Raw genomic sequence first — 14,334 nt, forward strand, 5'->3', positions numbered from 1 at the left:
AAAGTTTATAGCGATCACATTTACATAAAAAAGAATATTATATATTTTACATTACTTGGCTATGTAATTCAGAGATTTGATCATATGTTCAGGTATTCATTTATGAAAGAGATGATTTATTTGTGAATGAACTGACTGCATATAAACTTGTAGCAAATCCCAAAGACTTCAGTGCAATTAATTTGAATTTATGCTGATTTAGCTAGCATTTTGGACCTGTGAGTAATATAAAAATGGTCTATAGCAAATGTAAGTTGTACTAATATAAGCTATATGAGTCAGAATTAGATCTTGCTTATGCTTATAGGCACCTGAAGTAATTCCACTGACTTTGGTTGAATTATTTGGGAAGTGGAAGTGACATCTGGCTTCACTTAATTTTGCTAAAGATGTATCTTTGGTCTAATGTTTTAAGAAGAGCTGAACACTCTAAAGGAACTAAAGGAACCAGAACGAAAGTACTCAGCTTACCTCAAAACTTGATTTCAATAATGCAAAACATAACATTTACTTTGATAAGTAACATATTTCTATTGATAGACTTCCATAGTCTCTAAATCTAATCAGACACATGCCTTTACAGACTGTATTGCAGTACCAGACTCTGTACACTCAGAAGTCAGTTAGAATCAATTGTTGGCAGGAAACATTTTACAAGCTTCAGAGGAATTTTCAAATCATTTTAGATCGTATTATGGTCAAATCCAAAAGTCTTAAAATCAGATAGGTGGAGGGACTGAAATATGTAAACTCAAGCCTCTTCTTAAATTTATGAGAAGAATCATATCCAAGATATTATTTCCTTGCAAGATATGAGTAAAAAATGAGAAAGAGTTTGAGCTATAAAACAAGAAAAATATATTTGCATGTTTACAAGGTCAGATACTGAGCTAGTATAAATCAGCTCAAAGTCAGTGGAATTACTGCAGAGGATCCAGGCATTGTAATAAATGTAACAAAATGACAAAACTGAATTTTCACAAAGATGTATTTCATGATGCTTCATAACGTTTCTTTCTTTCTTTTTGCATATAGTGTAAATCTATTTTTATTGCTTTATTAAATATCTGTGAACGAGGACAGAAAAAGTAAACTACGTATTAAGAAAATGCTGATATAAACAGGATGGCTTGCTAAGTGCACATAAACTTTAAATGTTGGATTATGTGAAAGTGGTCAAGTCCTCTGGCCATAAAGTTATCTTAGGAAATGAAACTAAACATCTCTCCTTCTTGTGAGGAATTCTTAAGGAAATATTCCTCCTCTCAAACCATTCTGTAAAAAATGAACAAAAGTGTGAAAAATTATTTTCATTCTCTCATATAATTCCTGGCAGAAATTGGTATTTCGCAGGAAGGAGAATGACATTTTTATCTGATAATGTGTATGATTATTATAGCTTATGGGCCTCAGACTGATGGAAAGAAGATTTAAATGCTCAATGGACCATACCACTTTGTGACTCCTATTCAAAGGCTCACCAAAGTAAATAATAATAATTTGCATTTATTCATCTACATTTTCAGAGTGCTTTCTAAAGATGGGTGCTGTTCTGCGTACTTGCAGATGGGCAGTTATGAACATCACCATCTTGAAGGAGGTTGAATGCTTCCTCTCAACTACCAAGTGATCCTTTCAAAGGGAAATGAAGGAGCAAAGAGAGCATCCGAATTTACAGCTTATGAAAGAGACTGGTTAACAATTTGTACCTTTTTTTTTTTTTTTTTTTTTTTTTTAATGTTAAGATATGACAAAACGTTTGGAAATTTGGAAATTTGGAAGAATTTTTCTTATTTGAAGCTGACCAATTTATTTTAATACTTTTAAAGGCAGGTCTAAAAGTCCCCAGGTGTAACATAGCAAGCATGTGGTGTATGGCACATTGTTTTGTTCAAAACTGAATAAAGCTTTTTTCCTAAAAGAAATCCTGAAAAATTTACGTTTTCAACTGGATTTTGCCTACACAGACTTAAGCCTTCCACAGTCTATCCGTTTCCCACACCTAATTTCTCTGATCCGCTCCCTTGGCAAATAATTATATCAATATCCCCACACAAATTCTGTTTCTGGCAGAATTCTGGACGTGTTAGAATATGATAGAGTAAAATCATCTGATAAGAGACAACACGACTGTCCAGATATAGTAAATATTGGCGTATCATGTTAGCGTAACATTACGTCAGGAAGATCAATATTAAGATCAAATAAGAGGAGGGAGGAAAAACCAGGTCTCTGCAACCAACCTTAAGGTAAATCTATGCCAAAAGTTATCTTTTGTGGGTTCTGATGAAAAAATGATGAAGTAGGTCGACCCTCAGATTACAGTGTAATGTTTCTTTTAAAAACAGATTTTTCTGTCTTTTTAAATAGTGTAAAGGCATGATTTAAAGAGTCTGTTGCTTTCATTGACCTCAGTGGGCTCTGTATCATGGCATTGGGTAAATACAGCTCTTTTCATGTCAGTGGAATTATTTTTTTATGACTGGCCAATTAGTCTCCCACGAAGATACTGCAATATAAATCAGTGGAGGATTGTATGCACTGGGAACAGTGCAATGTCCCTGGGAAAAAAAAAAAAATAAACAATACAGATAAAAATGTGTGAAAACAGTGAGACAAAAGTAATGTAATCAATAAGCAATAGCCATGCAAGTGAGAAAAACTGTGTGGAACTTTGATGCCAAAATCATGGGATAAAAAAGTGGGGCCTCAAACAGCATGTTTTTAATTTCCTGCTGTCTGCCTCAAGTAGATAAAAAAGGTGTTAGTTATGGAACAGGAAAAAACATATAGAAGAAAATCCATTTGCAACTTGGATGCTTTGACAATTTTGGATCATGCATGCAAAACATTCAACCATTGTTTTATTAGATGACAGCAAGTGAAGTTCATGCAGTTTCAGACCAAAGATTTCTGAACTAGGTACTCCTTTCCTACACACAAAATAATAGTTTTAAGCATTTCAGCTATTAGCCTGAACAGAGAAACTGTGTCATTTTAGTTTTCTTTAAATTCTGCTCCTCGTGAGAAACTAAACGTGCCATTCATGACTTTCTGAATATAGATGACCTCATCTACTATGAGCATGACTGACTGGTTTTCCAAAAAGAGGACACCCTTAGGTAGGAAAGAAGAGAGACAAAAATGATGCATTGAGCATATGCTGTTCAGAAGTCTGCTATAAAGTGTTTCAACAAAGCTCTATAGGAAAAAGAAGAAAGTGACCCAAAATTTAAACATGCACAGAAGAGCTGAGGGAGAAGGCAGCTAGTACAGCCTTTAAAAAGTTTGCTTAATATTGAGCTGAACTCAACCTTTCTTAGAACAAAGAGAATATACAGAGCGTCACATAGTACTAATGGTGGTGGCATGCAGACACCAAAATTGTCAAAATTTGCAACCTGCATAATACCTTTGGTTGAATTGCTCCAACGGTTACCTTCAGAATAATGGGATAAAGTCAACAGATTGACGCATGAACCGCCTGCACCAGATCCAAAAACAGTTATTCTTAATGGGTCACCACCAAAGAACCCAATATTTTCACTAGTCCATCGCAAAGCTTGAATTAGATCAAGGAGGCCATAGTTTCCTTTTGCTGCTTGGTCCCCAGTGCTTAAAAATCCTGTGAATGTAAATGAAAAAAAGAAAGGGTTAGAGAGTGCTCTTCTGACTAATCTTGTTGCAATCTTCTAAGTAATACTTCCAAAGTATATGTAGTTAAGTATTATGGAACTACATAATTTTCCATATTTACTGAACAACAGTTTGCAATTCTGCACTCTTGCCCAAATAAATCCTATGGTATTCACTCTTCTGGCCATGATGTATTAATGTAGGGAAGGTGGAGAAACATCACAGGCTGAGTACTCAAAGTATTAACAGGTCACAACTTATTACACCCAAAGACTCTGTGCTGATTACACCAAGTTGAAGAGTAAAGCTTTAGCAAACATACAATGAAGGTATTTTTAAGGGATTTGGTCAACTGTGTATTGCATTTCTGTACTCAGCAGCAGCCACGATAGCCTTAGATGCAGGCAATGACTGAACTTCTTTGGAGACTTTGGTTAACTCACAATAATACACTCTTCCCCCGCCCTTATTTCTCCCATTGGCTTTGCTCTCCCCCAAAATACAGTTCGTGTCACAGGACAGGCTGTGTTGAACAATGTGAGCAGCACTCAACTCCCTGAGCTCCAGTCCACAGTCATTAACCTCAGTTAATTGAATCTACATTAAAAGGATAAAGACAATTTAAGCTGTTTCCATGCCCCTCCAACATCAAAAAGATAAGAGCTCAGGGGTAATCTGTAGAGCACAGGAATTGCTCCTTTTTATTCCTACTGGAAAACAGACAATGCAACGTGTCAGGTGCAGGAATGACTGTTTTACACTATGCTCCCAGCAGTGCCCTGGTATTTGTTATTGTTGTTACTTTTGCCATTAGAGGCCACTGAATAAACAGTGGACAATACAAACTTTGAAGACAATTGCTGTTGACTGAAGACATTGTTTTGCTCTTGGAACCCATTAGCTGACATTTCCAATTTTCTAAGGTTAAAAACCAAAATGTTTAAATAATACCAGCATTGAGAAGTAGCCCAGTGCCTCCATTTGCATACGAAACTGATTTAATAATCACTAAATCAACAGTGTAACTGCTTTTCCGTACATGCTTTGTAGAGAAATGCAACCATTATGACAATTATTTCCACATTAATTAGATATTAGTGGGTCTTCTACTCTAAAGTCATATGGATTTATCTCTCTTTAGTGGAGACAGCCTACTCAAAAAACGTTTACAGTAGTTTTTCGGAGAAAACCAGAAGACGTTTCTCAAAGGACTTTACTGTTTCACTATGACAATAAGAGCAGCTTTTGAGACATTTTTAAGAAGAAATACATATGTGCGTATACATATGTAATGTAAGGATTTAACAAGAATACTAGGTGCACAAATGCACTGATATCCACATATATTATGAACATGTCATTCGGTACTGTATTATTGTTCCAACCTGACTTTAGATGGCAAGCTTATATTTGGTGCTCTGTTGATTGTGTAGACATTTACAGTAACAGGCCTTCTTTGCTGTAAACTGCACCAGAGGCTAATTGGCCTCACTGCCTCTGTGGCTGAGCTGTGCCACCTCTAGGGTGAGCAGCCTTGTTTGCATAGGTCAGGTCTGATTTTTGTTACCATGGAGAACAAAGAGGGAAGAGGCGTGAGGTGCCAGGCCAGCTATTCTCCCACATCAGACCCAGTCTAATGGACATACTTCATTCACTGAAGCCATACTAAATTGTTGTTTAGATACTCGTCTCTAAAATAACTGGTATTTTACAACCAAAAATGGCCACGCTTACTACTTTGCTATATAAAAAAGCAAAGTAGCAACACTATCATAGAAGAAAATATAATTTTGATACTCAGGGGAAACACAGAAAGAAACTGATAACCAATTAATTATCCTTTTACTACTACAACTCAGTACTGAGCTGAGATGAATATGATGATATTTTACCCTCCCTCACTCTCTTTCATTTTCTTCCATCCTGCCAGAGGTGCTGGTAAGCATGCCAATGCTGTCAAAGAATGGCCCTGGTATACTCTTTCCTGCAGAGAAGTATTCATTCTTGTCTCCGTGTTCCAGGAAAATGTTGTCCCCTATAAATAATTAATTTTTAAAGACACAGAGATGATGTCTTTGAATCCATGGCAGAAAATCTAATGAGAGCTTCCTAACTAGTCTTACTGCCTTTGTCAGCCTGCTTGGAGTTGAGGGATGGCACCAGAGATTGTAACAAAATTACATGTAAAACATGGGAATCTATGGGAACTACTGGATCCAATGGCTGCACTTGCTAGGAGAGTCTTCCCCTTGCCTAAGTACATGACTGTGGAAATTCAGAGACAAACTATTTTGTCACGAAGCACATAAGCGATTGCACTGATTTAAGGGACTACAGGAAAAATTGACAGTGGTGCTCCTTGAAACACAGGCACCAATAAGATGGGAGCATTTGGAAGCAGTTACCAAAATTGTGCCCTAAACAAGTCATTCTTTGCTTTTTGTCCCCCTTTTTCTGCTTTGCAGATTCACTGGGCTCAGGCAGGATGTGCCCTGAGCAGACCTGCAGTGTTGGTTCAGAAAGATGCTTTAGACATCTCAAAGTGATTCCTCGCATTTATTAGTAAAATAGATGGTAGGGTTATAGCTGAGATACAGTGATCTCCCTGAAGGAGAACAAATGTGAACACTCAAGCTCTAAGAAAAAATTGGTTTTTGTACTCTGCATAATATGCAGCAAAATAGGAAGCAAGTAAGTCTTTGCCTAAAAAAGCAACAGATGAAAATTATAGGTAAAGCCTTAAGGCGGTCCCCTGATGTTAAATGAGTTCACATCAAGCCCTGAAGCTTGATGGGAAAATGGGAAATCCTTGGGAAATCATAGTTTTAAAGAACGTTTTGTGAAAAGGACCTTAAAAAGAAAGGGAAATGTCTCTCGTTGCTAAAAGTAGAAACTTGCATTCAGTTCAGGAAATGTGCCAGAAGGGGGAGCTTTCAGTTTATTAAAAAAAAAAAAAAAAAAAAGTATTGGTAATATTTACCTCATTTATCTATATTAGACAAATTATGACTTGTGTCCAGAGCAACATCTCTGATGCAAAAGAAATATCTCACGCCTCCTCAGCAAGAACCACATTGGCTGACTTCCATATCTACACAAGATGGATGATTATTGATGTTGACTTTCATGACATGAAACATTTCTATCTCATTTTTCAGAACCATAAGAAGCCTGTTAATATCACCACCTGTTCATGCATTTTTTCTTGTATGCAGTAGTACCAGCATGGTTTAAAAGCATTCAAAATGTCATGAAATCAGAGATAGTACTGATAAAACAGATGAGGCTTTTCTATTTTATTTTTTTTTTTCTCCCCTAGTGCAGCTAAAATTATCTAACTAAACATCCATAGAGAAATACCTTAAAACACATCATACCTGGTCTGTAGGTGCAAGTACTTATTTATGACAGACAAAAGAGAGATTGTACCAATATGTGTTGTCTTTATCCCTGGAGGAGCTTTCAGAATGCAATTAATACAGATACTATACAAACAAATATCAAATCTATTTCTCCATCTGTGGCATTTCTAGGACACAATCATCACATTATCGAGATATTAAGCTAGCAATTTGGAGTCAAAGAGGTGAACCTGCTCTTGTTGGAAAGGTTTGTGTGTCTGAAAGCTTGTCTTTTTTTTTTTTTTTTCCCCAAATGTTTTTTTTTTTTTTTCCAACTCTATCAGCTGTTTTTTTAAATGTATTATCCATCTCTGCAAATGCTGTCTTACTAACATCCTTGGATTGTCATCTCTGCAAGAACACTACTATCATATGTTGCCACCTTTTGCTCTAATGAAAGAAAAGTTGAAGTAAATTATTCCTTGTTTTAGTTACTCCAGGAAGACTTCCAAAAAAAACCCCTTATTTTTGCATTATTCTCTAAAAAGGTCAGATTGAGCTAATTTTATTCTATAATTAAGTCCTTCTACTCAAAATATTCCAATCATCAGTGAACAATTGCTATTTTATATTCTGAATGGAGAGGTTATCTCTTCTTCCATCTCCTCCAAAGGATCAGACTCTAATAGAATTATGGAAGTGAGGATGTGGTCTTTTGTGAATTAAGAAAGGGATTTATTAAGCTCATTTGGACCGTGTGTCTATTACATTGCTGTTATACAAATGGGCAGAGTGTGCCACAATCAGGCCCTGTATTTTGTGTTTGAATAAATTTTAATGCTGTATAGGCTTATCTGCCCAGGTAATGATTTATACTTGCCATTCAGATAAAACATTTTTCTAATACAATTCCTGTACTTTTGAAGAGTAAATAAAGTAATAGACTTGGGGATGTTAAAACATATTTTTGAAAACCTTACTAGATTCAATTATTTTAAGCTCTGACCTAATCTGAACATTCAAACTAATGAAGAGGGAAAGGCCAAGAGAGAATTTTTCCTACTGTAAGAAAATGTCCACAGCTTGATGATGCAGTGGGAGGAGGCTCTGGCTGGCTAATATGCAGGTGCCATTTCACATCACCAGGAACCAACCCATCACTGATGAGTCTGGCCATTTAAGTGTTTCATAACCCAGCGGTTTATATGACCGGATGAAAAAAGGGGGCAGAATGTCTTGCAGGATTAAAAAAAATAATAATAATCTACCCATGAGAAAATATACAGCAATAAATGCTATTCTAAAAATAAAACACATGACCTTGTGAAAAGTGGTATAACTTTAAGAATTTTTTTTCAAAGAGCTGTGTTACTGAAAGCAGCAACACTTAAGACTTTAAAACACATGCCTAAACAGGTGAGCAATTTTAGCTATCTTTCCTATTATAAATCCCTATGCAGTCAAATGTCATCTTTTATTTTGCTAAAAGCATATGTTACATTGTACAAGTATAAATGCTTCAACGTATAGTGGAAGAATACAGGACATATTTTGAGGGAGGAATTTTTATTCCCGCTGGATTGTAAATTCCTTGGTGAGGGCTTTGGTTTGACATCCTCTATTAATATTCAATGGTAATTGCCATCTACATAAAATTTCAGTTGCCCTTTAAACTGTACCTACTGAGTTAGAAATGTGAGCAAGATAAGCAAATTTTAAGTAATATGGTTAAACTTAAAGAGCACATTTGTTTTCATCTTAGACATCTCTCTTGAATTTGAATCAAGTAACTAATCTGAATGAATTACGTAGGCAGCAGCACTGTGAACATTAGTGTATATATGATATTCATGAAGCTGATGATACTGATACTCACTTTGCTGACCAGCCCACCCTAATATTAATAGCATATTTTAGTAATGGATAAGTGATAAGGAGACTAAAAGGACTAGGAACTCCAGTAAGGAAGATGTAGGAGAATGCGAAACGCTTAGAGCAAGAAAAATATACCTTCATGTACATCTACAATATACCTCTGCTCAAGGATCAGAGAAGCAGGTCTTCTAAAAAGGCTGTTGCTCAAACAGGAATTTTGTGACAAATTTATTTGATGTGCAGAAAAAGTCATTGCAAAACTAGCAAAGTTCTCATCTGTTTCTGTAGCTTGCTGTCATATACACGTTAGGAATAAGATGAATGATTCCAGAAGTGCAAGATTTTATCTGAACTCCATGTGGCAAGTGAAGTATCATGCTAGAACACTAGGCACTCTTTACTTGCTTTTTAAGATATGTGAAACTGCATTTATACATGGATTGTATTTTGATGTTTTTTCTTTTTTTTTTTTTTTCCTTTTTAATATAAGATTAATTTGTATCAGAATCTTTGAAGATAAATGCACTGTATTTTCAACCAATTTGAAGACAAATAAATGTTCTTTTGCAAAATATTTGTTAACAGGTGTACATGCTATACACATATTCGATTGCGACTATTCACTTTTCACTCTAGTACTAAGGTTATGTGATTGGTCACATAAATTGCTTGAAAACTTATTTATAATCTCTGATTTCATACTATAAACATTAAGGGGAAGTGTTTTCCATACAAATAGCCTGAAATTACTTTTATATTTTTAATATACCAACAACTCCAACTTCTCTGGCCAGTGCTATTGCTCCAGCAGTTAGCCTTTGGAAATTCCTATTCATTTCACCAAAGTAAATAATTTTCAGAACTTAATTAGTTCTCTATATAGGAACTTCTTATCCTTTGTCCTTTGCCATTTTGAAAGCATACATGGAGAAAAGTGCGTTGTGTTATATAAGCTGTGATGTGCTTTTCCAGCATTGCTATTTTACTGCTGGAATTTTTAGCACTTCTCCAAAGGGTACCAAATCCCTTGAACCAATATTAGCGAAGTGGCTGGAGCCTACAAAAAGGCTGGCCTTTTCTTTCAGCTCTTAGAAATAATGAAAGTTTTCACATCCTTGCATTTGACTTCATTTGTTTTCCCATGAGAGGCAAAACGAGTCGAGCACTGCAAGTTACAGAAGTCCCTTACAGCTGTTTGAGTCTGGCAACTGCCACTTGCCAGTGCTGATGCATTACAGCAGACTGTGACTGTGGAGGCATATTGCAAAAGAGTGAAGTGTCGTACACCAGAGCAGTTTATTCCTTTGTCACAGATGTACACAACGGTACACAATGGCACAATATGGGTGCAGTGCAGCCCACAGCATAATAGCCCATTCTTCCAAAATGCAGGTTCTTTTTCACAAGCTATATCAAAGCCCTTTAAATGAAAAAAACAAACAAACAAACAAAACAAAACAAAAAAAAGGTCTGCATGAAGCCAGAGTTTTTCCTGTCCTTGAAAGATTATCCTCAACTGTTACAGAAGGAAATTCTACGATTCTATGATTCTAAGTTGCTCATATATACTGTGATAGTCTTGGCAAGTATGCCATAGACATTGAATCAGCCTGAGATTATAATTTCAGGCATTCGCTGAAGGGTGTAAGAAAGTTTAAAAGTTTCAGTGGGGAGTTTAAAGATGTCTGAGAGTGCTTCCAAAGGCTTTGGCTGCCTCTTCTCCATGTGGCCAATAGTGTTTTCCACTGTCTTCTGTCCATCGTGTTAAACCTGATATGGACAATCTCTCATATTCTGAGTATTTCACATGTACAATACATTCACTTAACAATCCCATGCTGGAATATGGGGTCATGCTATGGGGAAGGCCCACACAAAGTGCTGTTTGTCAAACTGGTGTTGTTCCTCCCCAGCCCTCACATCAGGCATGACTTGGGTCGCAGCTCCCACAGCATGTGCTGAGCTTGTCAGACGCGGGGCAATGGTGGGAACACACCAAGTCAGCTGTTTGCTACAGAACTATCAGCTGCAGAGACAAGCTTCATGGAGGCAATCCTCTAAGCCGATGCGGTAGATTTGGGATCACAATGGGAAGTGTAAACTGATCCTGGGCTCTGCAGGCAGCTCTTACAGCCAGAGTCATTCTGGCTTCTGCACAGGGAGTGCGGATAAAACGGGCTTCAGCTGCCCTCTGTTTGTCAGACCTGTGCTCAAAATACAACACAGCTGGTCCCAAATGATCACCCAAGACATCAGCTCTGTGGTAGCTTATTATGGATGGTCTTTGCTGAAGAGTCAAATGAAAGACTGATAATAATCTTGAAGATACTTTAAAACAGTTGTATAAGCAACAGGGCTAGTTCACTAGTAGTGATCTTTAATACTCTTTACTGATCTGAATGTGCTGAAAAAGGAAAAAAGAAAAGGAAAGGCAAGACTAGTCTCAGGGACACAGCTGCAGAAACTCATTTTACAGGATTTTTAGTGATATGTGCTGACACATATCAGGAAGTAGAAGTAAGCTCTAAGAGCTGATGAATGACATTTGGCATAGGTGGACACAAAGGGAAGATGGAGTATGTTTGATTTGATCGTCTGCTTTTCTTCTTTAAAAATACAGAAAAAAAAAGATATATATTCTTTTGCTATTGAAAAGAGCAGATATCCATTAATATTTTCATCTTTGAAAAAGTAAGCAATACTGCTGCCAGCAGATAACATCTGCTTTAATGCCTTCTGCAAGGTAAAATTCAAACTTGCTAGTATACGGCTGAGTCATGCTCTATGGTGGCTTAAAGTATTTTAAAAGTATTTTTAAGCTGCATACAAAATTTTCTCAGGATAATGAGCAACACTGTAGTAGTAAATAATACAATAACAATGCTCTTATGACCTAGCTTCTTTGAGAACTTTAACAAAAAATATAAACAAAATCAATAGTCCCTAACAGACAGCATAGGCGAAACCAAATCTTATTACAGGATAAACTGTGGAATAATAAAAATCAAACATGATTTTTATTTATTAAAATACATTCAGCCAAGCCACAAATGATAAGGAAAGACTACTTGGGAGAATGGAAAAGTCCATAGCCAAAGTCATCATTTGACTTCCTGACTTAGAGGAAAAAAGTGATATCTCAAGGGAGAGATTCTTGACTTCACTGGGATTGAGTGGTCAGCTGTTCCAGCCCTACTTACTTTAAGTAGCACAATATACAAAAAATATGTAACCCACAGCACATCGTATCAAATATCTGTCCTCTACTTTGGTCTTTCACCTTTCCCACTTTCAATAAAAATAAAAATAAAAGATAAACAAAACCCACAAACAATAACAAGACATAGCAGAGAGTTAACAAATACCAATATTCTTAATGTGCAAGCTTTTACATATAAAAATTGGCCCATAAAAAAATCTCCTTTCTATTTTCATTCAAGATTGGGTCAGAACATTTTCATTACTCTCAAGATAGCCCAGATGGTACTTGAAGATCATTGTACCCAATATATTTGAGATTTTTTTGCTATATAATGAACTGTTTAATATGTGCAGCTACTTAGAACTACATGTAGTTCAAATTCAGATTGCAAAAGCATCATTTATATTGCACATTTCCATTGATTTTGTCATGCCAGAGACTACTTTTTCCAGTTCGGGCCTGGAAATCACCTTTGCTTTATAATGGTCATTCTGGTTGTGTAATAGTATATGTTTTCAGTAATATCATTCAGCTTTTCAGAATTTTGAATATGTATATGGATGAGAGAAAGGATGGATTTAATTTCACTAGAAGGGAAATTTCATATTTAAGAAATAAGAAAATCATAATTATGAGTTCCATTGAGAGGGACAGCACCATAATTTTTTATACTTCTTCACAGTATTGAGATGTGCAATGAGGGTCCAATCAATGCTAATATATATTCTATGAGCTGATGAAAGGGAAGTCAGAAATCTTCATGTAAAACTGCATATGCAAATCACTAGTTAGAAGCCTAGCAGCTATTTGAAAGTGCAATCTTTCAATCAGAACACAGAAATTATGGTGCTAATTTACTGTGAACTCAAATATCCTTATTTGAAAATAAATAGAAAAGATTAACCATTGGACCAATTTACCAAGAACTGCATTCAGTATGATATCACTTCCATTTTTAAACCAGAACTGGAGACTTTCTAAAAATATATCACTGTTCAGATAAGATTTCATTCAGGAAAGTCTTATGAACAGTATAATACAGGTAGATGTGATACCAGATCACAGAAATGCTTTTGAATGTGTGAACTAAAAAACATATGAGCCTTAAATAATCAAGATCTAACTTCTGTAGCCTGAGCAGTGCAGACAGGCACTTTAAATATATTGGGAATTTAAAAAGTTTTGAGAAATAAAGATTCTCTATCTTGCATCTTTCTCTCTTCCTCTCTCTTTCCTCTTCTCTTTCTTTCTCTCTTTTGAAGTTTAATCTTATTTAATCACTATCAACATTATTCTTGGAGTTCTGTCATGCATATGAAGATATGTATGTCCACCATGCTCTTCGAAATATACTTGGGGAGACAGAACCAATTTCATTGCTTCACAAATCCTTAGGAACACTTGGCCATATTTTCACCCCTATGGTAACAATCTGCTGTACTTTCTACAGTCTGACAAACTCCTTGACCTACCTATGGCACCACACCCACAACTGTTTCCCTCCTGCAATACAATGCACAGCAAGCAGTAGCACAGTGATCAGAAAGTTGCTCTGTCCCCTTCAATACCTACAGGCATATTTGTCTTACTGAAGACGCTATTTATGGCTATCTTAGCCTGTGTGTAATAACTTCTGATTTAAAAAAAAAAAAAAAAAAAAAGCGCAGAGAAAGCAGCAAGCCAATTTCAGTTTGAATTTTAAAGTGAGGCATGTTGAAGCACACTGCAACACCACAGATCTCATTCTGTAATTATATCACATCAGGTTAGACATCATAACTTGTTACTGCAGCTGCCATTTGTGTTCAGGAAAGCAGAGGTGCTAATGCTCCTACCCAGAGAGAGGTACTTGTCCAACAGTAAGAAATATAGTGGGTTTTTGACTTATATTTGTAGACCATTAAAGGTCTGTAGACTACAAACTAAGGGGCTAAAAATCACCAAGTAAAGCAAACCAATTACTAGCAAACACAAACGTACTTTAAGACTATTTGTGGTACCAAGGAAAAATTTGACAAAAATAAGTTGAAAACAACCATCTTCATAAACAGACTTGTGCTAGCCAGATTCCCACACTGTTTTCATTGCTATTAACTGAACACCAGAAACATTCATAAGAACATATATACTTAGAGAGAGGCATCAAATCTAATTTTATGCTAAATATCTATCAGTTCTGGCAAAACATGAAGTAAATAAGAATTGACTGGATCACCATATGCCTGTTCCTTTCTCACATGGCATCCTGCCTTTCCTAGTACAGTTTTTGCTTTTAGACAC

The 14,334-nt window shown here is 36.1% G+C and overlaps 1 protein-coding gene across 5 annotated transcripts in view; it reads right to left on the minus strand.

Moving 5' to 3' along the window:
- The window catches only part of NLGN1 (neuroligin 1), a gene marked incomplete at both ends in the record, with an annotated part of 290,872 nt that overhangs the window by 2,980 nt on the left and 273,558 nt on the right, over nt 1-14,334 (minus strand). For 3 of the 5 annotated variants that reach the window (XM_084292426.1, XM_084292424.1, XM_084292423.1), the window contains one exon: nt 3,413-3,625. In XM_084292426.1, coding sequence (XP_084148552.1) covers nt 3,413-3,625 — 213 coding nt within the window. The remainder of the gene's footprint in view (nt 1-3,412; nt 3,626-14,334) is intronic. The other 2 variants (XM_084292425.1, XM_084292427.1) reach the window with 1 other exon arrangement.

The sequence above is a fragment of the Netta rufina genome (assembly GCF_964035555.1).
Source record: "Netta rufina genome assembly, chromosome: 9".
Classification (NCBI taxonomy): Eukaryota; Metazoa; Chordata; class Aves; order Anseriformes; family Anatidae; genus Netta; species Netta rufina.